At 59.8% G+C, this 26,576-nt stretch overlaps 1 protein-coding gene across 3 annotated transcripts in view; it reads left to right on the forward strand.

The window, feature by feature from the left end:
• The first annotated feature begins 14,644 nt into the window (after window positions 1–14,644).
• The window catches only part of ATP9B (ATPase phospholipid transporting 9B (putative)), a 103,132-nt gene continuing 91,200 nt past the window's right edge, over window positions 14,645–26,576 (forward strand). Inside the window, exons 1-2 of one of the 3 annotated variants that reach the window (XM_045849699.1) lie at window positions 14,645–14,860; window positions 22,947–23,129. In XM_045849699.1, the coding sequence (XP_045705655.1) occupies window positions 14,739–14,860; window positions 22,947–23,129 (305 nt within the window). In that variant the 5' untranslated portion in view covers window positions 14,645–14,738. The remainder of the gene's footprint in view (window positions 14,861–22,946; window positions 23,130–26,576) is intronic. The other 2 variants (XM_045849697.1, XM_045849698.1) reach the window with 2 other exon arrangements.

A 26,576-nucleotide genomic window follows, 5' to 3' on the forward strand; every position in this document is an offset into this window, starting at 1 on the left:
GAGAGTTCGCAATGTGAAGCAATGGTTATTTTAAAAAATTGTTTTAAAGATTTTTACTTATTTATTTTTAGAGAGAGGGAAAGGGAGGGAGAGAAACATCCATGTGTGGTTGCCTCTCATGCGCCCCCTACTGGGGACCTGGCCCACAACCCAGGCATGTGCCCTGACTGGGAATCGAACCGGCAACCCTTTGGTTTGCAGGCCGGCACTCAGTCCACTGAGCTGGGCAGGGCAATGGCTACTTCTTATTGTTCGTTTCGGTGCCAGAGAGCCTGAGCTGCTGACCCCGGCTTTCCTGCCCTCCTGGGTGACCGTCTGCATGGTTTGGTCTAGCAGCACCGGCAGCCTCACAGCCAGTCTGGGGGCCAGGCCGCCATAGTTGCCCACGTTCGGCTGCGCCCGGTGCCTCGCTGAGCCGGGACTAACCCGGTGGGAGAAGAGCCGCGTCGGTGAGACAGGAGGGATGTTAATGCAGGGACACCTGTGCTCTGTGACATCCGAAGGTCTCGGCATCGTTGAATGAGAGCGGGGTCCCCCGGCCCAGCCCGGGGGGCAGGGGCACGGGGACCGGGCACTCGGGGATGCCCTCCCTGCATGGGACCTGCGTGGAGACAAGAGTTCTGCCGACAGCAGCTCCACGTGGGGTGCTCTGTAAGGGTGGGACTCGCCCCCAGTACTTCCTGGGGCGGCACGAGACACGCATCCTTAAATTAGGGTGAGATCTTACAAACTAGAGTCTCCCCGGAGACGTGAGTTACTTCCCCCCGCTCCATCCAGGGTGTGGCGTACCCACTGATTCCACGTGTAAATTTTCTTTCTCGCTTAACTTAAAACACCCCGACTTTTTCACGGGTACCAAGGAGGGACTCACACGTCTAAGTGACAGAAGCCATCCCGTCTCTTTTGCGACGGGCGGGTCCTTTAATTACGTGCATGACACAACACAGTTCTTCCTTACTTTTCCTTTTTGCTGCAGGAAAAATTCAAAAGTTCTTGAACTAGGACCTGATTCTTGAAGTAGGACCTTAGCTCTTGCTAGAACCTAAGACTACCCGGAGGAAATAGGTCAGGGCCTCCCACAGAAACCCCCGGATGGGAAACGTTTGGGGGATGAATAATGGAAAACGATCTAGAAACGTCCCACTCAGTCAAACAGTTCCAGGTAAATGAGGTTTTGAGTTTTAAGTCTGTCTTCTTGTACAAAGAAGCCATTTTCCTAGGAAGCCCTCTGGCCCCAACGTGGTTCTTCGGGGAGTGTGTGTGCAGAGAGCAAGACCCACGGCCATTTCCCTGAAATCCCCGCCCTCGGGCTCTGCGTCCTCTAGTCAGGTCTCGCCGGGGACTCGGTTTTGCTGTGTCGGAGAGTTTCGTCACGGCGCTAGGCGTGGGTGTGCGGCTCAGCTGTCGGCGACCCCGATGCTGGCTGCGGGCTCACGGGCACAGGCCTGGGACCCAGCCGGCCCCTCCCCGGGCCCGTAGCTCAAGGGGGAGGGGCTCACACACTCCCTGGGACAGGCCAGCAGCTGGGACGGTGACGTTCGTCTGCAGGCTCGTGGGCTCGCGGAGAGGCTGAGCTGCCCACCGCCCCCCACCCCCCGCCACCCCGGGAAAGGGCGAGACTGTGGCTGCCTCGCGTCCAGAGGGGCAGCCCCACCTACAGAAGCAGCCGGTCGGGAAGTTGCGCCCGCAGAGGCGGGAAGAATGGAAAACCCACCAGCCCCTCACAGGCTCACGGCTGCAGGAACCTCCGAGATTCTCGGTTGGGAGCCACGGGCAATGTGGGGAGATGGACTTTGCCGATCAATGTTTGTGAGTGACTCGCTCGACCCGAGGAACGCCCCAGACATTGTTCCTCGGCTCGGACACCTCGTGGCACGGTGCGCTGGCTCATTCCCTCCCTCCCCACCGACCCCTGGCGGGCGCACAGCCACCTTCCTACCTGCCCTCACCTGCATGGCCGTCGTCCCCTGGATTTACCTCCTGGCTTGGTGTTTCTGATTTGTCAGCTTCGGTTTGACCTCGATCGTATGTACCAGCTGTGCCCCGTCTCTGCTGGAGAGGACAAGGAGAACAGCCTCACTTCGTAATCGTCGTTTGGTGGTTGTCCAGGGTGGTCCCTGGAGCTCAGCCCTGAACCCAGAAGTCTCTCTCTCCAGGGGCCTGAGTCAGAAGCCCAGTTTTAGAAACGGAGTCTGCGGTCGTTGAAGAAGTGTATCCAGCTGAAGACAATTCACGGATTTCCTTCCAGCCCTGGAAAGGGAAACAGATGATGGGTCATCGCCTGGACACCCTCCCCGACAGGTGGCTTCAGCTCGAGTCTCGCAGGCGACCTCCGCGGTGCTCAGGCAGCGGGCGGGGCCCCCGTGAGTGCCCAAGCCTTGCCCGCTGAGCCTCGGGAGCCACCAGGGTGCCCATGTCTGTGTGGGGCATGTGTGCCTGTGTGGGGTGTGCGCACCTGTGTGGGGCACATATGCCTGTGTGGGGTGTGTGCATCTGTGGCTGTGTGGGGCGTGTGCACCTGTCCGGGGTGTACACACCTGTGGACTCCTCAGGAGGTCTGGCGAGGCTCCTGCACGTCTCACCCCCACCTGCCGGCACCAAAATGGGGGCTCCTGCCCCACAGTCCACAGTCAACCTGACGGCCGTCAACCTCGGCAGCCCCCACCTCCCACCCCATCGGTGGGTGCCCGTCGAGCTGGGCAGGGGGTCTGGAGCTCTGCCGTCCGTCAGGGTCCCCAGCGGCTGCTCAGCCCTCAGCCCCCACCCTCGCCCACCGAGAGGCCCTGCCCCAGCAGGTCCGGGTTGGGGCTGGAGAGTGTGTCTCTAAAGGGTTCCCAGGGGCCCAGCTCCGCCAGCCCCCAACAGACGCGGTGGCCAGAGCAGGGTCCTCAGCCCCGGCTCACGGGGGTCCCTGCAGAGACCACCTTCCATTTGCACACCCAGCGGCTTCTCGGAAGACCAGAAAGGGCAGCCCCGCGGGGGGCTCAGCGGGATCTGGAATCCCACCAGGCTCTGCAAATCTGCAACCGCCAGGCCCCCTGGACACCTCGGCAAAACTCGAACTCGGGCTCAGCGGGTCGGGGGTGGGCCTGGGCCTCTGCATTGCCAGCAGGATCCCGGGGGCTGTGGGTGCCGCTGGTTGGTCTCGGGACCACGGTCAGAAGTAGAGAAGCCATGGAGACAGCCCAGAGATGGCCCAGAGATGGCGTCGCTGCTGTGAGACAGGAGAAGCCCTCTGCGCTGCCCTCGGCGCCCGGGCCTCTGCCCTCCTTTCCCTGCCTTTCCCCAAGACCCCTCCTCTGTCAGTTAGGTGTGCGTCTGACCACAAATAACAGAAACCCCACCTAACAGCTTAACCAGAGGCTTATTTTCCTCGGGACACCCCAAGTCCAGAGTTCTCTCAGCGGCCCCCGCCCGCCCGCAGAGCCAGCCCCAAACCCGGGCACTGAGCACACCCAGCAGGCGTGTGCTGATGGGCAGAGACCGGTGTCACGTGTGCAGGCACACCCTCAGAGCTCTAAAGAAGCCGGGGGAACGCAGAGGCAAGCCAGGTGGCAGAGACCTCGACTACTTTCCAGGCCTCCCCTTCCTCCGGCATCCACGGCGCCCTGCAGCCGCCTCTCTGTGTCTGGCTCCGTGACGTGGGCAGCTGCAGGCGGGGTGGGGGGGCGGTGAGGAGAACGTGAGGAAAGGGTATCATTGGTAAACGCGCTGGACGCCTGGCAAGTTTGAGAGGATAAATTGAAATTTTACAGGACTAATGAGTTTCTGAAAACTGTTAGCCAGGCTTGTCCAAACAGTTCTCTCCCCACTTAAGATTTTCTAAATTGGACTCACAGAAATTTCAGGAGCTACTTTCGTCCTGGAATGAATAAACAGCCGAAGTAGATGGTGTGTTTCCAGCTGTCAAGCTTACACTGTGTCTTGCTCCCACTGTAACCCTAGTGTTTAGAGCTGCTTGAGCAAACATCCAGATACTTTGTAACCGTCACTGGACTCAGCTGTCAAAAAAGTGCATCCTAGGTATTTGTTTTTCTTTTTTTTTATGGACAGTGGGTGCTGGGCCCTTCCACACAAGCCTAAAATTAAATGCTGGGGTTAGTAACAGTATTTTTGAAATTGTCCTTGGTTTAAAGAATTTATAACCCAGTGGATGTTCGAGTCTTGGAGCTGATTCTTGGGCTTAAAACTTCGTGTCAACTTTGAATGTGCACCATCAGTGACAAGTGTAGTGGACCTTTGAGGGGCAACCCACCCACATGCTTCGAACAGTGCGAGGCACCCTCCGTCTTACGGCAGTGACCGTGGAGCTCGCCTGCCCCCACTGCCGGCTGCCTCAGTGCCGTTTGCCTCCCTGTGCTCCCGTCCTTTCCCCGGGACGGACGCCCACTCCTGGGCCGAGACTGTGTCTGCTTTGAGTTCACGTGCTTCCGTTCGGTAACATCATGCGTTTGCACGTGAGGCACATGCTGTGTGCGCTTCGATGTCATTTTCCTTCCCACTCAGGTCACAGGGAACTATGTCTTTTGCAGCAACAACAACAACAACAATAATCTACAATATAGTTTATCTTTGTTGTCTAGAAATATTCTTAGGTGCAATATAGGAAAGTCAAAGACAAAGTTGCTCACAAGTTGAACTGACCAGAATTTGAGAAATAATTATAAATTATAAGTTGCCAGTTTTCTTTTTCTGTTTGTCTGTCTGTCTGTGTTTCTTTTTTGGCCCACAACAACAATGTAATAGAAGTGCTTTGGTAACCTGTTGGGCCTGTCCAGACCTCGAGTGGGACCTACGCCAGTGTTTCACACCGACTCCAGCGCTGGAATCACCGATTCCGAAAGTTCTAGTCTGTCGCCTTCCGAATCAGCCGTTTGTGGAGATGTCTCCTTTTCACCTGGGGCCGCGTCCTCGTTGGGCCCCCTCTGCGGCTAAAAGACCTAAGGATTTCCAGCGGTGGTTTCCCGCGTGCGAGTCGCAGCCGCTGTGGGTCGTGAAGCCGAGTCCGTGGGCCGAACCACCTCTTCTGGGTGGAAGGGAGCGGGGTGGAACACGCCGGCCAGCGGCCGGCGCAGGTGGAGACGGTGAGCTCCGTGCGCTCCCCGCCCAGCCCGCGGGCAGCGTCGGTGGGAGCGAGCGCGGCTAATGCCTGGTGTGGAGAGAGGTCTCCCCCGTTTCCCTCGACTTTCTCTCTCCACTCCTCCCTCCCTGCCTTCCCCCTCCCCCCCCCTTTGAGTCCCCAGCTCACTTGTCAGGGTCAAAAGCCCAGACCACGAACCCAAAGCCCCCCAAGCCTTCCAGGCGGGCGCCGTCTTTCACCAGCACGACTGTGGGCGAGTTGCTCGCCGTCCCCCCTCCCGCCAGCGCAGGCCGGCACCGGCACCGGCTCCCCAGCCCCTCAAGACCCTGCGTAAGCTCCGCACAGGTGAGTGCCGGGCCCAGGTTCGCCCCGCAGGCCCCCCAGAGCCGCCGCCGCCGCTGCTCAGCTCCCGGGTGAGCTTCCGCGCCAGTGTTCACCGAGTTGCTTACCTCGCTTACCAGTGTCAGCGTGTCTGCGACCCTTCTTGTGCGTCAGTGTTCCAGCATGTCGTGTCTCGGGTGTGGTGTCTGAACACAGGTGTCTGTCCCTTCTTATTAGAATTGTTTGTATGTTGATTAAGATTTTCTGCGGTCCGCGAGACGGGAACTGTCCGCCGTTACGACGGGTGATTCCTGCTTGAGCTGAAACGTGTCGGAACAAACCCGCCGAGGTTCCCGGTGACGGCAGCAAAGGCGCACGTCCCGGGGAGGAGGGCGCAGGCTGCAGGCACACGGGTCTTGGGCTGTGGATACACGGGGAGGAAGGGCCATGAGCTACTTGGTGACGAAATGACGAAATGCAGCAATGCTGAAGGGGAGACAGTTAGGAGTAAGCCCTAGGATCCTTTCTCGAGGTCTTGGAAGATTATCGATAAATCATCTAGGAAATCAAGAAGAAGGTCGAGCTGCACCAAAATGTGGAAGGACGAGATGTAACTGTCCAACCAGGGCTGGTGCAAGATCCAGAAATAAATCATGAACTTTGAAGAAAGCTGAAATAAAAGACGATTATTATTTACAACAGTTCTGTCTTGCAGAAATGTCTGAGCTTTTACGTAGGTAACAACCATCAGAACCTTGACTCGGGGGCTGCGGCCGGACTGGGTTCCGTGAGGCGGCGCGTGGTGCCGACAGGCAAGGGTCCCGTCCTGGTCGACTGTGTCTTTCCAGGCACAAGGGGGAGGGGGCGTGACCCAGTGACCACAGAATGACCAACCCGAAACTCCAGAGGAGATGTAAGCTTGATGAATCACCTTAGCTAGCCAGACGAGGGACAGCCCCAGACTAAACGGTTGTCTCGGCGAACCCACACTCTCTCCGTTTCTGAGAAGCCAGAAGGACCACCGGCTTCTCATGTGCGGTGGCAGGCGTGGGTGCCGAGTCCCTTTGCGAAGGGAGTCCCCCCACCAGCTCTCTTCCTCGGGGCAAATTCAGCCCAGCGGTGACAACGTCTCCCGCGCCATCGAAGGAGCTTTGTCTTCGTAGGATGGGCACAGTCGGTCGCTGAGAAAAATAGAAAGTGAGTTTTGTGAATGTGGGCATCTCTGGAGGAGAACGGTCCCAGCAGGAGTGGTCCCGCCTCTCCGCCGGTGAACCGGTGAACCGTGTCTCCCACCCTGGAGCTAGCGGGCGTGCTCTTGTCGTGGGGGTGGTGGGGGCGGGAGGGGGGGCTGTCCAGACAGACCGGATGCTCTTCCGAGGCAGGCGAACGGGATTCAAAGCGGGGCCCCCGGGGGCCGTGTGCACAGACTCGAGCATTCCCTGAAGCTCTCTCCCGAGCAACGCGAGTGCAGGGCTGGTGCAGGGGCGGCAGCTCGCAGGCCACGGGCCGTCGAGGAGAGGGGCCAGGCCAGGGGAGCCGCTGATAAAAGACGAGTTTCGATGGCTGAACATGCCCACGTTAAGCCAGCCCGGGAGGGAGGGTCTGTGAGCACCAGCGTGCAGGGGTTCTGGAATGTGGACCTCGGCGGGGGCCCCCCGCGGTCCCCAGGGCGTCCCCGGCACGCCCATGCCTCCGCCCCCCGCAGCCCTCAGCGAGGAGGCCGGTGGGCAGCAGGTCCGGACTCAGGGTCTGGACGCGATGCTTTCACAAGGCGAGAACGGAGGGGCTCTCTCCTTCACAACGAAGCTGAAGTGGAAGGCTCTCCCAGGCACCCGGGTCGAGAGGCCGAATCCGTATGGTCCTTGGCAGAGCCCCGGGGACCCTGGGGACCGACCCTGCAAGTCCCGGGATCCGGCCCGGGCTCAGTGGTTCCCAGAAAGGTTCTGCTGAGGGCAAACCAGCCGCCCGTCTCTCCCCTGGCACCGGGCTGCCGGTTCTCGGCGTTGTCGCCGTGCAGAGTAAAACACGGAGGGCCTCACGAGCTGCTGTTAACTACATCGCCAAGGTTCCCATTGGGGGTTGTCTGAAAATCATGCTGCTCCCTTCTTCATGCGGAATGAGCGTTGCTCAGGGGGAGGCGCCGTGAAATCCGGGACTCGGTGAGAGAGCCTGCTGGGCCGTGAGTCACGGTCGTTCCGCTGGCTGAGGTGCTGAGCTCATGACAGCGCGGACGGGCCACCGAGCAGGTGGGGTCCGCCGTCCTCGGGGTGGCCGGGCCACGTGGAGACTGCAGGCGGCCACCCTGTCCCCGCAGCCCGGGGTGGCGGGAGGGCAGGGCCGCTGCCTGCTGTGGTCAGCAGTCCCTCGTGCTCTGAGAGCCCGAAGCCGCGCCGCCCCCTCCAGGACGGCACACCTGACCTGACCCAAAGCAAAGCCGCAATATTCACAGGATGCGACGTGCGTGCGAGCACTCGCACGCCCATCCGTCCGCGTGTGCCCTGGTGTGACGGTCCCACGGGCCCATCGGGAGGCGGGTGGGTGAACAACGGCGGGACGTCACACGAGGCAGCGCTGCCGGGCCGGGCCGGGACGAAGAAGGAACCCTTGCCCTTTGCGGCCGTGCGGACGGCCCCGGGGAGCACGGTGCTCAGTGACGCAGGCCCGTCAGAGAAAGGCAGACGCCATGTGAGCGCACTGGCGTGTGGAACCTCACAAACAAACTGAACTAACAGGCAAACAGTGGGACTCGTGCATGGAGGGTGGGCTGACTGCTCTGGTGGGGGGCGGGGGCAGCAGAGGATGAGCCAAAATAAAAAGGAACAGGAACAGGAAAAGGAGGGGAGAGAGAAGGACTCCGGGACTCAGAGAACAGCGCGGGGATTGCATGGGGGGAGGGGCAGGGCGGGGGAAGAGGGGGGAGGCGGACAGCGGCGAGGGGAAAAGTGCGATAAAAAACTCGCCGCTGTGGCTCCCACGGGGCCGGCCAGGAGACACGATGAAACGGCGTGAGGGGCTTCTCCGAAGGTCCTTGCGCCGCTCTGGCCACTCTCGGAGGAAAAGTACGGCGGTCTAAGTACTTGCTAGGAAGCCGCACCTGTGGCCATAGGTGCACTTTCTCAACTCTCCCAAACGTGTTTAACGACAGTTGTTCTGTGCACGCGTGTCCGCGTCGATGCTCGCACGCAGGGGCTGGGAGGGGCCCGCCGGGTGCTGACTGCAAGGGAGGCCGTGGACACGGTGCCGCCTCCCCCAGCACACGCGGTTGGCGCAGCCTTCCCGGGGCCCGCGGTTCGCGTGTTCCCCTTGATCGTCTCCCGCCTTCAGTCCTTTCCTCTTGGGAAGGAGAGAGCCGCTGAGGTGCGGTCGTGTGTCTGCATCGCCCCGACACATCTCTGGGTGCCACAGCTGACCCGGCTGGGGCGGAGGACAGGTGAGTCTTCTTGGGGGGGTCGGGGGGGCGCTGAGGGCTGGACCAGCTCAGCCCGGTGGGAGGGGCGGGGGCCAGCTGGGAGCCACACCCCCAGCCTGCACCCCCTGTGGAATGGGGCAGCCTTTCATTCATTTCAGTGGACAGAATCAAAGGCTAATGTGGATTTATTCCAGGCAATTGCTCCCTTTGTTTTTCTTAATTCATGAGTATTAATATTCTTTAATGAGGGATGTTTTATCGTGTATTTTTTTGAGGGAGCCCCACCTTCCTCCTTTCTGGAGTGTCGGGCACTCGGACGAACTCCAGGTCACGGAATGCGCCCGAGGTGCACGCACGACCCTCTGCAAGGGGAAGAGGAGGGGAGGCTGGGTGAGGGCATTCGGAAGAGGGGGTGTTCCTGTCGTTCACAGGCTCTGCGAACGTCAACACGGTCCCGTGATCACAACGTCGGTCTGAGGCCCGTCTTGCGACCCCTGTGTCTCCTGAGGCAGACCCGGTGCGTCGCACGGTTCGCAGGCTCCGGTGTCTGAGCCGAAGGAAGGGAAGGCAAGCAGGGGCACCAGCTCTAGGGCTGAGGCGACGCTGTGAAAATCTGCTCTGAGTACTTTGTAGGTTCTCTGACGTGACTCTCACGTAATCTTTCGGCAGTCATGCTACGATCCTGAGTCCCCTTCCTCAGGCAGGGAAACGGACACTCAGACTTGAGAACTTGCCCCAGATGACAGGTCGTGACAGGGAGGTGACGGAGAGAAGACGTCACAGCCCCAACAGCCTGGGCCGGAGCACCAGCTCCCGGGCACCGGGCTGTTCTTGCTGCTAAAATGCAATGAAGGTTCACCAGACCTGAACGTACGCCGCAAAGGAGTGTTGTCCTGCTCTAGGACGGGTGTTGAGTTTCGACAGTTAAAAAACGTTGCCAAATAGTTGCAGAAGGAAGAGACATCGACGAAACGTAACAGACGGGGTAACAATGACACACGTCGGTATAGGACGCTTTTACCAGACCAGGCTGACGTGGCTGGAAACGCTGGAGTCCCCGGCACGTCTCCCAGCAGGGGGTGGGGAGGGGCGGGGGAGGGGAGAAGGACGAGGCTGCGGGGTTTGAAGGGCTTGCCACCACGCAGGGAGCCTCGGACCCGCCCTGAGCTCCACGGAGACAGGAGGGGCCTGCTCAGCTCTGCTCTCGCTGGTCACAATGCCGACAGTGGCCCGGGCCCCAGGCCGTAGCTGAGCAAGGCATGGACCATGGCCGTGACTCCAGACCTGAGCAAGCGCTGGGCCCCAAGGCAGCCCGCCTGCCAACCAAGCTGTGGCTCTGCTCACCCCCAGGGTCCAGGGCTCTGGCTTTGTCCCCCTGCACAGCCCAGACGAAACAGGAGAACCAGCTCCCAGAGGGACCCGAGGGTCCTCGCTGCTGTCTCCCTAGAGACTGAAGGTGAGACGCAGTCACAGCGGAAAGTTAGACTCCAGGCTGTGTTTTCCTTACGCTGGTGGGGTGCAGTCGGTCAGCCTCTGGAGCACTCTCTCACGAAGTCCCCCAAGGTGACGCGCCAGACCTTTCGGTTCCAGGCATGAGAGCCCGTGAAACATGTCTGCATTCTGGCATGCCGGCGGTGTTCGTGTGTGTGTGTGTGTGTGTGCATTCTTGTGCACACTTAATACCAGCACGTGACGTCTCCCGTAAACTTGCTCGGCGGGGAGCAAACAAGCCGTCAGGGAGGCTGCACAAATGCCCTGCTCGCTGGCCGGCCGCTCGGTAAACAATGACGTCAAAGGAAACCGGAGGAGCCACAGATGGCCGGCAGAAGGGAGGCTGCTTCCCCATCTTCGCTGGGGTGTGCGTTACACACCAAAGAATTCACTCGTCGCAAGTGCACACAGTTCAGGGGTTTAAATAGAGTCTCAGGGTCAGGCAGCATCACCCCAACCTAGTCTGAGGAGATACTCTTCGCCCCCCAGAAGCCCTGTCCCTCCGCACCCCCACTGCAGCCCCGGGCTGGCACCGAGGGACTCGTGCCGCCCACGGATTCGCTGGTTCCGGGCGTTTCGCACAAGTGGAAGCGTAAGACACGTGGTCGGAGGAAGATCATTCTGCCTTGGGATGTCAATAGCTATGTGCCCACGATGAACTTACAGACACTGCGACCCAAGTTGCCATTCCCCGCGTGGGGCGATGGGGAGGAAGCCCCGTGGGAAGTGTCCTCCCACGGGGGGCGCCTCAGCGAGGGTCTGGGAGGAGCTCCTGGGGCCGCTGGGGCAGAAGCACCCAGACCCCGCGCCAGGACGCTCCCTGGCCACCGCCCCCACGCTCTCAGGATGCCCGGGGGACACCCTCTCGCTCGTCACAGAGCTATTAGAGTCTCCGCCGGCCTGCAGCCAAGGTCGCCTGGCACATCCTAAGTGTGCATTTTCTAAACAAAGGCTGGCACTTTCCACTTGGTGTGTGCGGCAGGCACGCACACACACGACTTTGGGGCCATGGTTCCCACCACAGAGCGACCCCGGGTCTGCCAAAGTGCCGCTCGCACGGAACTCACTGCATCGGTCTCACTCCAAAGACACCCTGTGTCTTTTATCACGTGACATTTAAGCTCCAAGAATTAACCAAGATTTTGCGGGGGGGGGATATCAAGGAAATCGTGTTTTCAGCCAGGGCTGGTGTGGCTCAGTGGGTTGAGGGCCAAATATTTTATACACACACCATATATGTAATTCTCCATACATGCACACACATATGTACATACATATTCTGTACGTAAACTCTTTCAGATATAGAAATTTCTGCACAGAATTTTCTGAAGATAAAGTTTTGATATGGTGGTACTTGGTATTATATCCTCTCAGGAATTTTTAAGGGGTATTTTTAAATCACTATTGAAAATATCCCACATTATGACTTGTGGATTTCCACAGTTTGCAACAAATGTAGTCAGTACGAACAGTTTTCTTTTAGGAATTTTGAAGTGATTAGCTTCACCCCCCTAGAGTGGGAGATGCAAAATGAGACGTCGCAGCAGAACACACGTCCTCTGGGGCTTTGTCAGCAGAGGCTGGCTCCGGTCACCACGGGGACCACGGTGCTGTGCCTGGAAAGGGCTTCTCGGAGGTTAAAACGACCGGCGGAAGGACTTGTCAGCCACACAGCTGTTGGCAGAACAGCCTTACCGGTTCCAAACCCCGTCCAACCATGAGGAGACTCCACCGCGGGCAGTTTGATTCCAGCTTAATTAGTCTTTAGGTGACCCCCTGCACCTCTGCGTGAGAAGCTATTAATTACGTGTTTCCTGTTCTGATAGAAGAGTTGCAATGTCCATGGTTCAATACAAAGCAGTGATTGAATGAATGGTTTAAAGAAAATTTTGAATTCTCCACATACGTTGCTCTAAATGACTTTCAGCCTGATCCTAAGCAACAGAAAACTCTTTTTCAAGTTCTTGGGCTTTCTAGGGGTGTGACTTAGGTTGCACACATCACATAGATTCCATGCGTTCACACGCCCACTCACGGCAGACGCATGCACAGATGCTCACATGCACACGGAAGTTTGTATTTGACCTAAATTCACAAAATGAGAGGATAGAATGAATTACTGCACAAATTTGGAAATTATGAACGTACTGTAACAAATGTGAGAATAGTGTGTCATCAGTTGAACAAATATCTTTTTCTATTGCAGTTACATTTTTCTCCTTTATAAACAATCCAGGCACCATAAATCTGGAAGGTACTTCATCTTTCCCTTTTTATGATTATTTTTAAAGATCTTCACCCAAAGATCGTTTAGTGATTTGAGAGAGAGAACTAGAAACATCAGCTGGTTGCTTCTCATATGCACCCTGACCAGGGGTCAAACTACAGCCTGGGCATGCGCCCCGACTGGACATCCAACCCACAACCTTTTGGGGTACCGGACGATGCTCCAACCAACTGAGCCACCCAGCCAGCGCAATCTCTCCCCTTTTAAATGTACTTCCATTCAAGGAGTACAATGTGATGTTGGAAATCTTGTATTTGGTCTAGGCTGAGGCGCTTTGAGTTCAGATGTATGGCAGAGAGCGGTACGGATAAAGATCACTTCTGGTTAACAACTTACAACAAAGACACAGCACTCGCCCTGTGGGAGGTGTTACCAGGGTGGGGAGACACGCTTGCACACTGCTGTCTTTGTCGTGTTCATATCCCTCACCCAGGTACAAAACTGGAATGAAGAGTCTTTGCTAAACTAAGTTAGTAATGCACAAAAGAAGAGGTCAGAATTTGGAAAAGACTTTAAGGTTGTGTGTGTGTGTGTGTGTGCGTGCGTGTGTTGTAAGTGGAGAGACTATGAAAGAGAGTTGTCCAACCACCAGCCAAACCCTGTTGCTCACAGCTGCCTGGGGCTGCAGGTGCTGCCGGCAGTCCCTGGTTGGTCGAAGGGGGCAGGTGAGCAGTCCGGGGACATTCCACACAATCCAGGTGAGGGGTGGCAGCTCCCTAGAACAGGATGGGGTGGCTGCAGGCTCTTGGAGCCCCTCAGGGGACACGACGACATGCCACGCAGTGTCTCAAAACAGACCACACTTCCTCCCAAGTCCCCATGGAACATTTGGAAAACGACCAGCCACTGGGTGTGGGCGGCAGGAAAACTCACAAGCACTACTGACTGAATCTTTAGCATTTTGGATCTTGGAATATAAAACCTGTTCACAGAACATACAGTTTGGAAATCTGACCACATATTTGGCCAGGAAATAAAACCTCAAATTTTTAAAAATGTTATACGTACAGACCAAATTCCTGGGCTATAAACCAATAATCCTTAAATTAATATGATAGCAAAGTTCAGAACTCCCTGAATACTAGACCCTCTTTGGAGGCAACTTACATTAATAAAATCTTAAGAAATAATACAATCTAGGGAAAATGTCTTAAGTGTAGGAGAAACCTGAACATATTTGCACGCAGAAGACTGAGTGAGGAAGTGGGGATTAAAACTATCAGAAACTGGAAGTACGGCGGAGCACGGAATTAGCCTTGGGGATTGATTGCTTCACTGCCTGAGGTCGGGGTGAAGGGAGAGGACTCTGCCCCGGGAGGAAAGCGAGAGCTACCGACACAAATGTAAGAAATGAAATAAATGCATGTGTGCAGCAGCTCTGCAGCACTGCACGGATCCCGGCGCACTCGGGACGAGGCCAGGTTTTCTTAACCCAGCTGCTCGGGCCGGAGCAGCCAGCGGCGCGGAAGGGCGGCTGTTTTCGCCCAGCAGGCGAGAGGGGCCAGCGTCTCGGAGATCCGCAGGTTGCCATCGGCTTCCCCACCCGCGCGCACTCCGACCGTGGAGCCCCGCACGGGCGCCGGCGCGGAGCCGGGTCTGCGGGCCCCCTGCGGGGCAAACCCGCCCAGGCCGCAGCCACAGCTGCACGCCGGCCGCTGGGCCTCCACTTCCTGGAGGCGGGGCGCACGTGCGGAGCGCGCGTCGCACGGGGACTCCCGGCGACCCCGCACGACTCCTGGGCCAAGCGGGCGGGGGCCCCACGTGACGCCCCCACCGGCTTTAGGGGAGGCCTCCGGGTCCCGCGCGCGCGGCCCCGCCGACAGTACCCGCGCCCAGCGCGCGCTTCACCGAGGCCGGCGCACGGCGCGTGCGCACCCCACGCCCACCGCCTCCGCTCCCACCCTCGCCGCGCGGTGACGTCATCGTGCCCCGGGGAGCAGCGGGCGGAGCCTCGGGCACCACCCCTCCCGCTCTCGTGCGCGCTGTGGTCATCGGCCCCCGACACGCGGTGACGTCATCGGCCGCCGACTCGCGGACGGCCGGGAAGGGCCCGCGGGCGGAGCCTCCACCGGGTGGGAGCCGAGGGGCGAGGGCGGGGACGAGCGGCGAGCGGAGAGGGCGAGAAGGGGCGGGGAGGCGGGGGCCCGAACATGGCGGACCAGATCCCTCTGTACCCGGTGCGCAGCGCGGCCGTGGCGGCCGTGGCCAACCGCAAACGCGCGGCCTACTACAGTGCGGCGGGGCCCGGGCCGGGGGCCGAGCGACCCAGCAGGTAACGACGGCCCGCCCCTGCTCCTGCCCCACCCCCTTCGCCCGCCCCGTCCAGGTGCGGCCTGGCCCGGTGGGCCCGCCGCGGGCCGCGCGGGGCGCGGTTCGCCCGCACTTAGAGGACACCGCCCTCCTGGAGGGGCCCGGGGCAGCGTCGGGGACGGGCGGGGCCCGCCCCAGCCCTGCACCCCCCGACCCCGGGGTGCCCTGTCCCCCGGTCCACCCGGAGAAGTGGCTGCCTCCCGTCCGGGGGAGCTGCTCTCGGAGGCGACGCGCGGGAGAAGCCGCGAGCACTGGTCACGAGGACTTGTCAAGTGTCCGAAACTCAGACTGGGGCGCGGGCGGAGACCGCTCGCTGGCTCACGGAGGGCGAGTCCCTTGTTTTCGCCCACGGGGAGAGCACGGGAAGGCGGTTCGTTCGGCTTAGGGAGCACACTTGTTACCGCAAGGAGCGTGTACAGAGCTTCCTGGAGACCCCGGTGTTTGCCCTCAGGAGGGGGAGACGGAGACTTAGGTGAACGTGTTCGGTGCGCCACAGTTCGTCTGCAGTCCAAGCAAACGTACAGACGTTTGATTTAAAGTGAAAGCCTCATACCCTATTTGGTTTTAACTCACTTATTTCACACCCCGAGAGAAGAATTCTGTGCACTTAATAAACGGTAGAGTAATTTGAAACAGAAACTTGTAAGGGGAGATACTGCCTCTTGTGCAGAAGTTACCGAAGTTTTATTCCCGAGGAGTTGTAGGGGCAAGTAGCTTTCAACACACAGAAGGGGAAGCTGCAGATTTCAACACCCTGCCCCGGGAGTCGGGGTTCAGATTTTGCTGCTGCTTGGGTTGAGGAGTGTCCCTTACTGGGTCCCTGCAGTGAATCTTGTCCATCCACTTACTTACCAGCTGTTTGATCTCAGACGCCTTATTGAGACATGAGCCCTGGTTTCCTCCCAGGAACTTGGGGGCTCCTCATGGGTTGCTGAGGGTGAAGGGAGAACCTGGGAAGCTTCCCGGGTCCCTGCTGGGTCAGAAGTACCATTTCCGCCTCCCCCCTGTTAACACCTCCGTGAGTGCGGGCGTCCTAACGGTGTAAGTGGCCAGTTTCCGGAGATCATTGTCCAGCAAGGTGCCACCTGTGTGGGTATAGGTTTCCGGAACAGCTTGGATCTCTCCGTCTTCGAGTCCTGTTCCTGAGGCTCTGTGGTTTGGTGTGTACGCATGTAGGACCCTTATGGCTCCCAGGTGGGTGTCTTTTATTGTTGTACCAAGTTCCTCTCTGTCTCTGCGACTTGCCTCCTCCGCAGCCCACTGAGGTCTGCTTTAGTAGATGCTGACGTGGCCGCTCCTGCTTGTCGTGGGGTCGTGGCTGCGTGGCTGGATCTGAAGTGAGTTGTCGTTGGGTCTCGTTTTCCATTGTGCGCTCCATCGCTCGCTGTCCTTCGGTTGGTGCATTTCAACCATTTATACTTAAGGTGATTACCGGGGGGACCCCCAAAACCTGAAATGTATGTATTCAAATAACTGTATGTTTACTCTTACATGTTTAAACTTCAGTCAGCTTCAAAGTCCTCCCTACCTGGTGCAGTGCACCCACGAGAGCTTTTCTCCGCTGCTCAGAGCAGTTTTCGAGCTCGTCGATTCTGACGCCTTCTAGTGCTCCCGGCGTTTTTGTTTTACCTGTTCCACATCAGCACAATGTTTCCCTTTGAGGATTTTGTTCATCCTGGGAAACAAAAAAAAGTCGCTTGGGACAAGATCAGGTAAATAGAAAGGGTGGGGCTCAGAGGTCATGATGTTTGGGTCAAAAACTGCTGAACACGCAGCACAGTGTGGACAGGTGCACTCCTAACTCACCCATCATGAAATGGGTGAACACATTTAGAGGGTCTTAAAAAAAAACAAAAAATTTCACTGAAGCCAAATGCAGCCTCTCACAACAACACCAGCTGGTCCATGGATACAGACAGGTTCCTAGAACACTCACCTAACGGGGGCAGCCTGTACTACCAGGGGCCCACCCTCCAGAAGATAATTCTGGGGTGTTTTGGGTCCCCCCTCATATCGATGGGTTAGAGTGTAGGTGTGCCCTTTTACTATGTTTTGCTTGTCGTTTATTTTTTCTGGTTCTCATTCCTGTTTCTCTTCTTGCCATCCTTTGGATTACTTGAACTTGCCTTGATAGCTCTAGTGTTTCTGAGTGTAGATATTTGTATGGTTTCTGTAGCGATTGCTCCGGGCATTGCCGTGTACAGGGGAGTCACCAGCATGGGGGGGGGGGGGTGTCAGCATTTTCTTGTGTGGAGTCGAGCGAGGAGACCTGACTTCCGTTCCATTGCCTTTACCCCCCTCTCCCTCCACACCTCACAGCCATGCTGGGTGTCAGGCCATGCCGACGCCTCTTGTTTGAACCGTCAAACGGCACTTGGAAACTCGGGATGGTAAGCCCGCGGCAGGGGCCCTGGTTTGCTCTTCCTGTTACCCCTCCTTCCCAGCGCTCCAGGGTTCCCTCCCTCGTGACTTCCTTTCCACTGGAAGAACTCCCTGCAGCCAGTCTTGACGTTTATCTGAGAATGACTTCGTTTCATCCCCGGAGGAGCGTGTCCTGGGCACGGAGTTGCTGGCTGACGGTTCTCAGCCCCCGGAGCACGGTTCCCTGGGTCCGTCCTTCGAGGCCCCAGCAGGAAGTCGGCCCTCACTCTCCTCCTCCCGCGAGGCGGCGTCCTCCCGCCTGGCACTGCCTGCGAGGTTCTTGTTTGTCTCTACTCTTCAGCAGTCCAGTTCCGATGTATCTCACTTCGTGTGGATTTCTTCAGGCTGTTGTTGGGCATTCATGAAGCTTCTTCCATCTGTAGCTTCTGTCTCACCAAACTTAGGGGATTTTCGCCATCGTTTCTTCGGGCGCTCCTTCAGTTCCGCTTCCCCTCTCCCTCCAGAGCCCCAGGGCTGTCCGCTGGGGCCCTCGGTAGTGCCGCTCCGCTGCCTCGGGCTCCTTTCCTCGGGCTCTCTTCTCCGCGCCGTACACGTTGTGCAAACGCTGTCTGCTTGCTCTCGAGTCCCTGAATTCTGTCCTCTGACAACTTCACTCGGCTGCGGGTTCCTAGACCCACTGATGTTTGGTTTTCAGTTTCACAATTGCTGTTCAAGAGAATGCGTAATTGATTGCTAGAGCATTCTTATGTTTTCTGCTTAAAATGCTATAACACAGGTTCAGTGTCCGAGGTGACCTTGGCTTTGGTGTCGGGCGTTGTCTTTTCTGGGTCGCACTGTGAGTGTTCTGGGTCTGGGTGTGACTGGTGGTTTTCGCCGGGATCCTGGGTGTTTTGTCTCCACTGTTGGGAGAGTGTGGGTCCTACTTATGCCTTTTCTAATGGGATTCCTTTGTGGTCAGTGAACACACTCCATGTGATTGTTTTAAACCTGGTGCGGTAGGTCTTGTGACTGAAGACCCCGGGGCCCTCGAGGAGAGAGAGTGGTGTTGGTGCGGGTGAGACGCTCTGAAGTGTCGACCGGGTCCTGTCGGCGAGCAGAGTGGCGTCGCGTCCCTCCGTGTCGCTGGAGTGCCGTCCGGCGGCGCCTTCGGTCGTCCCGAGCAGGGCGGTGAAGTCGCCCGTGGTAATCGGTTGTGACCCTGCGTTTGTCCGTTTCTCCGCTTGGCTGGCGAGTCTGCGCCCACCGGCTCCGTGGCGCTGCCGTCTGGTGCACACACTCAGGGTTCCTGCGTCCCGGACGGACTGACACTTCCGTCGCCTCCCTGTGTGTCTCTGGTCGTGTGTTTGCTCTGCAGCTTTTACTTTGTCTGACATTATTGTCACCACTCCTGCTTTCCTTTGACTACTGTTCGCCTAGCGTGTAATTTTCCCTCCTTCTGCGTGTAACCTGCTGGTCTCAGAAGTGACTTTCTCGTGGTTGGCGTGTGGGTTTACCCACCCTGCCGGTGTCCGGGGTCTTCGGGGCGCTCGCCCTCAGGGCGGTGCCTGGTGAAGCAGGCCTTGCCCTGCCGCTTTACTTGCTGTTGCCCGTGTTTTCTGTTCCTCCGTTTGCTCTGCCTCCGCACGGGTTACTGGAACGTTGTTTCTGGAGCTCCGTTTTGAGTTACCTGCGGTGGTTTTCAGCGTGTCTCTGTGCGCGGAGGTTCGGTGGTGTGTCTCGGTGCCGTGCAGACACAGGCTGTCACAGTGTAGCGGTGCCGGCAGTTTGTCAGTCTGAGTCAGGGGTAGGATTCTTACCTTTTTGTGTCCCCGAATGCTCCCTGGGGGTGATGCAATTTCTTGTCCAGGCACACGCAGCCCTGGCCGAGCGGCTCAGTGGGTTGGGGCGTTGTCCCGTAACCAAGAGGTTGTAGGTTCTGTCCCCGGCCAGGGCACATCCCACGGTGCGGGTCTGATCCCCGGGTCGGGCCGTGGTCGCTGGGGAAGCGATTGATGTTTCTCTCGTACGTCATGTTTCTCTCTCCCTCTCTCTCTCTCTGTCCCCCACCCTCCCTCTAAAATCAGTGGACGTGTCCTCGGGCGAGCATTTTCTTCTAAAAAGTATATGTGAATGTTACATATGTAAAAGTACATAAACAGTTCTCTTATATACAATTAGAACCAAGTAGCAGTGTTATAACTTTTGTTTCATCTTTCAAACATAATTCATAAAATTCGAGAGAAGGAAAGCCTATTGTATTGACCCACATTGTTTGTTCTTTCTGTTCTCTTATTTCCGGATTTCCCAGAATTCCTCATTTTATTATTTCTATTCTGTTTTAACAATTTCTTAGCTATTCTTTTAAGGTAGGTCTGCTGGAAACAAGTTCTGTATTTATTTTTCTTCATCTGAGAGTATCTCATTTCCCCTTTATTCCTGAAGGATAATTTGAGCAGATAGACGTGCTGGAGTTGACAGTTCTTTTATTTCAGCACTTGAAACACGTTGTGTCACTTTCAGTCCCCTCCCCCGCTTCTGCCGCTGCCACAGGGCAGCGGGTGCCTCAGAGCTGGGGCTGCCCTGCTGCTGCTGCTGCTGCCGCCTGGGGGACAGGGGACGGGGGACGTGCGCTCGGCCAGAAGGGCAGGTGCCCACTCGGGGGCCCTTCCTGCGGGGCTGCCGCCCTGGTCCGTGGCCGGAGGGCCCGGCCTCCTCGGGCTGTGCCTGTGGGTTCTGTGGCTGCCGCTTCTGGTGCGCAGTGGGGCCCCACGAGGCGGGAGCGGAGGCCCCTGGGCTGGCGGCCCCTCCAGGTCGGCCTCCTCCTCTCTTCCTCCACCTGCCCCCTCTTGCCTCCAGGGCGGGGGGTGCTGTGTGGGGTGCTGTGTGGGGCATGGGGAGGTGTCCCCTCAACCTGGTCCACAGCCAGCAGGGGCGGGGATTGACTTTTGTTCTTCGTTTCCTCTTTTTATTTTAAAGTCTCATTCCTTCCCAGTTTTTGACGCAGTTCACACACCGCCCAGTCTTCCCGGGACAGTGTAAGTTGCAGGGCCGCGGCGCGCTCACAGGTGAGCGCAGCCATTACCGGCCAGCGGTGAGGACACTTCCGTCCCCGACGCCGGCCCCTCGCAGCCGCCCGCAGGTTTCTCTCCTCGTGGGGGAGCGCGCAGGACGGCACAGGCCCTCGTGAAGCGCGCTTTCGACGTGCTGCAGACCTCACGGCCGCAGCGGACAAAGTTTTATGTCACAGTTACGGCGATTAAAACGTTTACAGTCTGAGAAACGGTGTATTAGCATACAACTGAAACTAGAAAGCGGAAGCGAGAGTAGTCTCTGTTTTTGTCATGTCTACCGGGGCATCGCTGTGGCTAGACACGCACCGTGTGGCCTTGTGTTTCCAGAAACCTGCGTTTGCACCGGGAGGCCTTTCTGCCCTTGGTGGTGGCTGAGAGCGAATTAGTTGTGGGAGAGGCCTCTCTGGTGCCGGCTCCGCTCCGTGGACCAGCCTCGGGAGCCGCTGCCCTCGGCGGCCGCAGGGAGCCCGGCCTGGCGCGGGCCCTGCCTGGGGGCCGCAGGCTCCCCTTGGGGGAGCGGACTCGTCCTCCTGTCGTTACTGTCGCGCCAGCGTGGGGGTGCCACGTGTTCAAAATGTCACGTCGGCGAGTCGTCACAGCGCGTAGACATTTTCACCGTTGGGTTTGCGCTTCATGACGATTTCCCGCAGAAGACTCCAGCGTGACCTGAGAACAGGTTTAGTAAATGTTAGACGTCCAGTGTCGTGCTGTTCTCTTTACCGCGGAGGGTGAGGGTGGTCGCGTGCGCCTGTGCGAACGCGGCCAGGTCAGCGAGATGCCGCACACCCCGCACAGGTGTCTGTGGGCTCAGGTGTCCGTGGGCACAGGTGTCCGTGGGCCGCTCGGGATGCAGCTCCTGAGGGAGGCCGCCCTCGGGGAGGCTCCGGCCAGCCTCTGGCCTGCTCCTGACGGCCTGGGGAGGAGGAGGAGGGTGCCCATTCTCCGATGTTTGTGTTTCTGTCCTTTCGTTGGTGCCCGTGTCCCTCAAACACCTTCCCCTGGGGGAGGGAGGGGGAGAGACGGGGGGGGGAGGGTAGGCACTGGGTGTGGTTTGTTTCTCAGAGCCTGTGAGTGCCACCCCCCCCCCCCGCCCTGCGACCCCCGGCCCCACTGGGGGACGGACGGACGGAGGGACAGACGGATGCCTGGGGCCCTGGTGGTGGGTGTGGCTCTGCAGCTCAGCAAGGGCACCCCGCGCCCCAGCTGCACAGGGAGGCTGCACCCGAGGAAGCAGACGCTCGCTCCTGGACGGCGCTGCGGCTCCTCGGTTCGCTGACACGCAGGCGAAGGGGCCCGTGTTTCTTTCTCTTCAGGAAGGCTTGAGCGTTGGTGTATTTTAAAGGTGTTCCTCAAGTGTCGGTTGACTTCTCAGAAACGTTTCTTATCAAAGTGGAAGCAATAAGGCTGTTATACTTAAGATAAAAGTGTGAGTTGAGGCTGGTTGTCGTGCTGCCCTGTTCTTACCGGGGCGCGTGTGAATAGCGTGTCTCCCGGCGTCTGCGAGCCGGACGGCCCCCAATTGTCTTCAGCCCTCGGCAGCGGCTGAGGCAGCTGTCTTCCCTTCTCACACGCGGGTCTCCTGGGTGTGGTGTCATCCGCTCGTCGGCTTTGTTCGCATTGTTTTTACTCGTTTTAGAAATATGTTTCCAGAATGATACTTAATTGCTGCAAACGTTGATTTTTCTTGAGTGACAAACCAATCAAGTTTGCATGACACCAGGCAACAAAGACACTTAAGATTCTCTGCTTAGCCCGTCTCTGAAGCAAATCCATTATTCATCATCTTATTGTTTTCAAATACTGAGGTGAGACGCTCGGCACAATAGGAAAATTGCTCTGGAAATGGGGTAAATTGCTCACCAGTTCAAAGGCTCCTTTCTGCAGTCGAGGCTGCCGCTGCTTCTGCTCATTGTCTCCGAGACCCATTGTTCCGCCCGCCCGGCGTGGAGCCCTCTCGCGGAGTCTGTCGGGGGGCGGGGACTCCGGGTGGCGGCAGCGTGGGCCCGGGCAGCGTGGTGAGCAGGGCTGGGGGTCCCCTTCTGTGTGCCGCACCGCCGCCGCGAAGCGGTGTCGGGGTCTTCACCACGTTCTGTGTGAGAGCTCGTTTCCCAGCCAGGCCGACTGTTCCCAGCGCGGCCGACTGTTCCCAGCGCGGCCGACTGTTCCCAGCGAGACTGCGCTGTGCGGAGACCCAGACCCAGGGGGAGCTACGGGGAACACGGCGTCTCCTTCAGGCCTGTGCTGCTGCGAGCTGCCCCCCCCCCACCGCCATGGGTGGGCCAGCCCCCAGGGGCGCTGGCGGGGGCGGGGCTGCCAGGGGCAGTGAGGTGTCCCCGGCGGACGGCCGCTATCCCGACTCGCTGCTCGCAGGGCGGCGGCGCTCAGCTCTGCGTCTGAGCGGCCTGAGCGCGGGGAGGGAGGCTCCCCGCCCCCCGCCTGCGGGCGCCCTTTGTACGGCCGGCCCGGCGGCCGTGTCCTGGCAGGGGAGCCTCGGACACAGGTCAGGTTCTCGCGGGCCGGTCGGGACCTGCGGCCGGAGTCAGCTCGCGGCGCCGGGGAAAGGAGGCTTTTGCCGCGTCCTCATGCAGTCTTCTCTGGTCTGTCCCCGTCCGGCAGGTACCGGCTGGAGGACGAGTCCGCGCACCTGGACGAGATGCCGCTCATGATGTCGGAGGAGGGCGTGGAGAACGAGGAGAGCGACTACCACACGCTGCCCCGGGCCCGGGCGGCGCGGCGAGGACGCGGGCTGCGGGGGCTGCCGCGGCGGCTCTGCGGGGGCTGGGCGTCCCTGTGCACCAGGTGTGTGGCCCGCCGGCAGACGCACACCCGAGGGTGCCGTGCGGACGGCGTCCCAGGGTCGGTCGCGCCCCTCGGCCAGGCAGCCGGGTCCCCGTTCAGCAGCATGGCTCTGTGCCCGCGGCTGCCTGCCCTGGCGGGGCTCACGCGGCTTCTGTGCCTCTGGCCGGAAGGGAGGGAAGGGAAGAACTCGTGTCTCAGACAAGGTCGCTGGCGGTTGAGATAAACTGATGCTGTGTGTGGTGGGCACTAAATTGGTTCGCCTTTGACCTTAGCGTTTGGTGTGTGAAAGCACGCCGCCTGCCAGGGACCCTGTGCCCCTGGCTGCCCTGCCCGCCCCCGGGACAGGCAGGATGGGCTTGGGCTGACCGGGCCCTTGAGGGGGTGTGTCCACAGGCTCCCACGGTCACCGTCTTCCCGCTGCTCGAGGTTTGCGGTCGGTGCCTTTCCTGCGGTCGTGAACTTGCACCCCTTTGCCCGGGAAAGGGATGAACGTGATTGCAGAACAGTGTCTTGTCCGCTGTCCTTCGCATCGTCCTGCTAGAAGTTTGCAGACAGGCGTGTGACGCCCGTTGTGATTTCCGGGTCAGCTCTCGGAGCGGTGCTGACGCTGCGCCCCGGGGCCCCTGGGGACGGAGGAGCCCCTTGGGGACCGGCAGACGGAGCCAGGCAGCAGGCAAGGCCCTGTGGGGCGCGGGCTCGCCGCCCCCCCCCCCAATCACCGCGGCCCCACCCTTGGTGTTCTGACGTGTGTGTGAGCTTCCCGCGCGAGGACGGACTCTCGTGGCCAAGCAGCTTCTAGGAGTTGCTGACGTGTGAAACCAATGTTAAAACCTTCTGTGTCTTTTAAAAAACCGTCCTGTGGGTTACGCAGCCAGTGTTCCAGGCGTGTTCCAGCCCAGGGCGCGTCCCTGCGTGCTCCTGGTGGGCACTCGCTGGGGGGACGCAGACTCTGACGGGGCGCAGGGCGCTCAGGCACGCGGCCCACGAGGCCTGAGAGCTGCGGACGTGCCGTGTGTCCGGCCTCCTCACGGTGTGGGGAGGACGCTGTCAGAGTGACCGCTCCTGGCCCTTCACGGGGCTCCGTTCGCATTGACGGCGCACCACCGGGCGTGGGGTTCCATCTGTGACGTGTTCCTTTTCTCGAGGGGAATGTTAAGGACACATCTGACGATGCAGGTGTCTGCAGCGGTGACACCCATGTTGGGGACACAGACATGCAATAAAACATGCAAGACCCGTGTGAGCGGAGAAGCAGACCGCGCCACGTGGGCAGCGCCGGTCGGTCCTTGTGGCCCCGGGGCCGGGCGGGGTCGCAGTGTCGGCCACCCCGAGAAAGTGCTGCGCGGCAGAGACCGTCTCCCGGAGCAGACTGTGTGGCTGGCCGCGCGCAGCAGGTGCTCTCGTTCTCTGCGCGCCTCGCGAGCCTCCGTCTCGAATGCCCGCTGCGTTCCGGGGCCTGAGCACCCGGCAGGGTGGAGCTCCGTGCCGCCGATGCCAGCAGGGGTGGGCGGAAGAGCCGGAGTCGGAGGGTGCTGCGGGGTGGGCGGGGGGAGTACGGGAGGCCCCCTTCTGCAGTGCCTGCAGGGAGCCGGCCTGCTGCGGAGTCTGGGACTCCTCGGGGCGATGCGGAGGCTCCAGTTTCTTCGTGGCGTGAGAACTGCTTCCTCGTCTTTACGACCGGGCACTGAACCCCAGCTCTGCATGTCGGAACTCTGTTTTCTGTCGCCTGTCCTGTGACACTCCGACTGTCCTGTGACACTCCGCCTGCCCGTCCCGGGCGGGGCTCCCAAGCGCGGGGGCACCTGAGGTTCTGGGGCAGGCGGGGCCTTCTCCCGAGGTTCCCATCCCCTCTCGCCAGAAACCGCTCCGTCCCCGGGACAGCGAGGCCTGACCGGCGTCTCCCTGTGCGCGGGGCTGGGGGTCCCGGGCGAGCCGTATTCCGGGCTCTGAACGGCCCCCACGGGCGGAGGACGCGCCCCTCATGGGGGTGCAGAAGCCCGGGCTCGGGGAAGCGCGGGTTTCCCTCGAGGCCCGAGTGCCGTGCTGCCTGTGGCTCGGAGCCAAAGGGCCCTGGCGGACGCAAGGGGGCCTGATTCTTGGGAGCCGGCCGCCGGTGCGGGGAGTCCCCGAGCTGGGGCTCGTGGCAGACCCAGGAGACGGCGTCTGGGGGCGCACAGGAAGACACCCCATGTGGTGCTCGAGCGCTGCCTCGGTGCCGCGGGCGTCGGGACAGTCTGGTCACTGAGACCTTCCTTCCGAGACGTGCAGCTTGTGCACCCCCGGATGCAGGCTCAGTTTCTGCGAGGTGACTTGTCTGTAACTGGGAAGGCGTCTTCCGCAGCACCCACAGTTTGGGGACTTCGTAGCCGTAAGAAACACCGTTCCGTAACCTTCCTGGTTCTGTGCTTCCAGAGGCTTCTCCTCGTCCCCCCTCGTCTGTCAGTGCTCGGCCGCGGGGCGGTCTCCCGTCCCTCTGCCCGAGGTCTGTCCCCGTCGCTCTGCCCCCCGGGGCAGGTTCCAGGCTGGCGGCTGCGAGGACCTCACCTGGGGCTCCGTGCCCTTGACTCTCAGCACCGAAGTCGCCGGCCCTCCCCTGGCCGCGCCGGACAGCCCGCAGGCCTGCAGCCGTTCTGGGGAGGGCCGGGCCCTTGCAGCAGCCCCGTGTGGATTCGCTCACGCGGTTCTTTGAAGCCGAGCATGGTTCGTCTGTGGCTCCTTCACCACCACTTGATTCTGTCTTTGCGTAAGGCAGTAATCACAAATACCACTTTTGTGCGTCAACAGTTGTCGGTAGGCTAGCGTTACGAACAACTTAGCTGTATCTTGGAAGTCTAGGCTTCTCCGTCTGTGGCATACAGAGTTACAGGGACAGGTTAGTCGCCTGTGGGACGTGTGCGTTGGGCCTCGGCTGTGACTCAGAGTGTCGCAGGGCAGGGCCCGCGCCCTCGCTCCAGCCGGCGCCGCGGTGGTGGCGCAGGCCTGGCCTCGCGCCGACACGGCCTCGCGCCTGAGAGGCTGCAGGGGCCAGCGCAGACCCTGCCAAGTGCACACCCGAGTTTTAGGGCGCGCTGCTGGATCTCGCCCTCGGTGCCCCTCTGATGCTGATGCTACAGAATCGCCACGGTCCAGGACAGGAAAACAGCGATGACGCGGGGGGCGGGTCACCTCGAACCACCCAGTGGAGCCCCCAGAGCCCCTGCTGGGGGCGGGCCTCTCCTCTGCGCGGGGAGCCCCCGCCGCTCCGGAAGGTCAGTGGTTCCGTTTCCCACGACGGTCTGCTCGGGAAGGCCGCTCCCCCGGGTCCCGAGTCTCCCCCATCGGGGGAGTCGGTGCGCCGCGCCTGGCCTGGGCGGCCCTGCAGCCGGCGCGAGAGGCCCGGTCAGTGCCTGGCGGCCACGGGCGCCGTCCCCAGGGGCCTGAAACGCCGGAAGCAGTTTGAAGAGCACA

This window comes from Phyllostomus hastatus, unplaced genomic scaffold, assembly GCF_019186645.2.
Source record: "Phyllostomus hastatus isolate PE091 unplaced genomic scaffold, TTU_PhHast_1.1 phas_contig_80, whole genome shotgun sequence".
Lineage (NCBI taxonomy): Eukaryota > Metazoa > Chordata > Mammalia > Chiroptera > Phyllostomidae > Phyllostomus > Phyllostomus hastatus.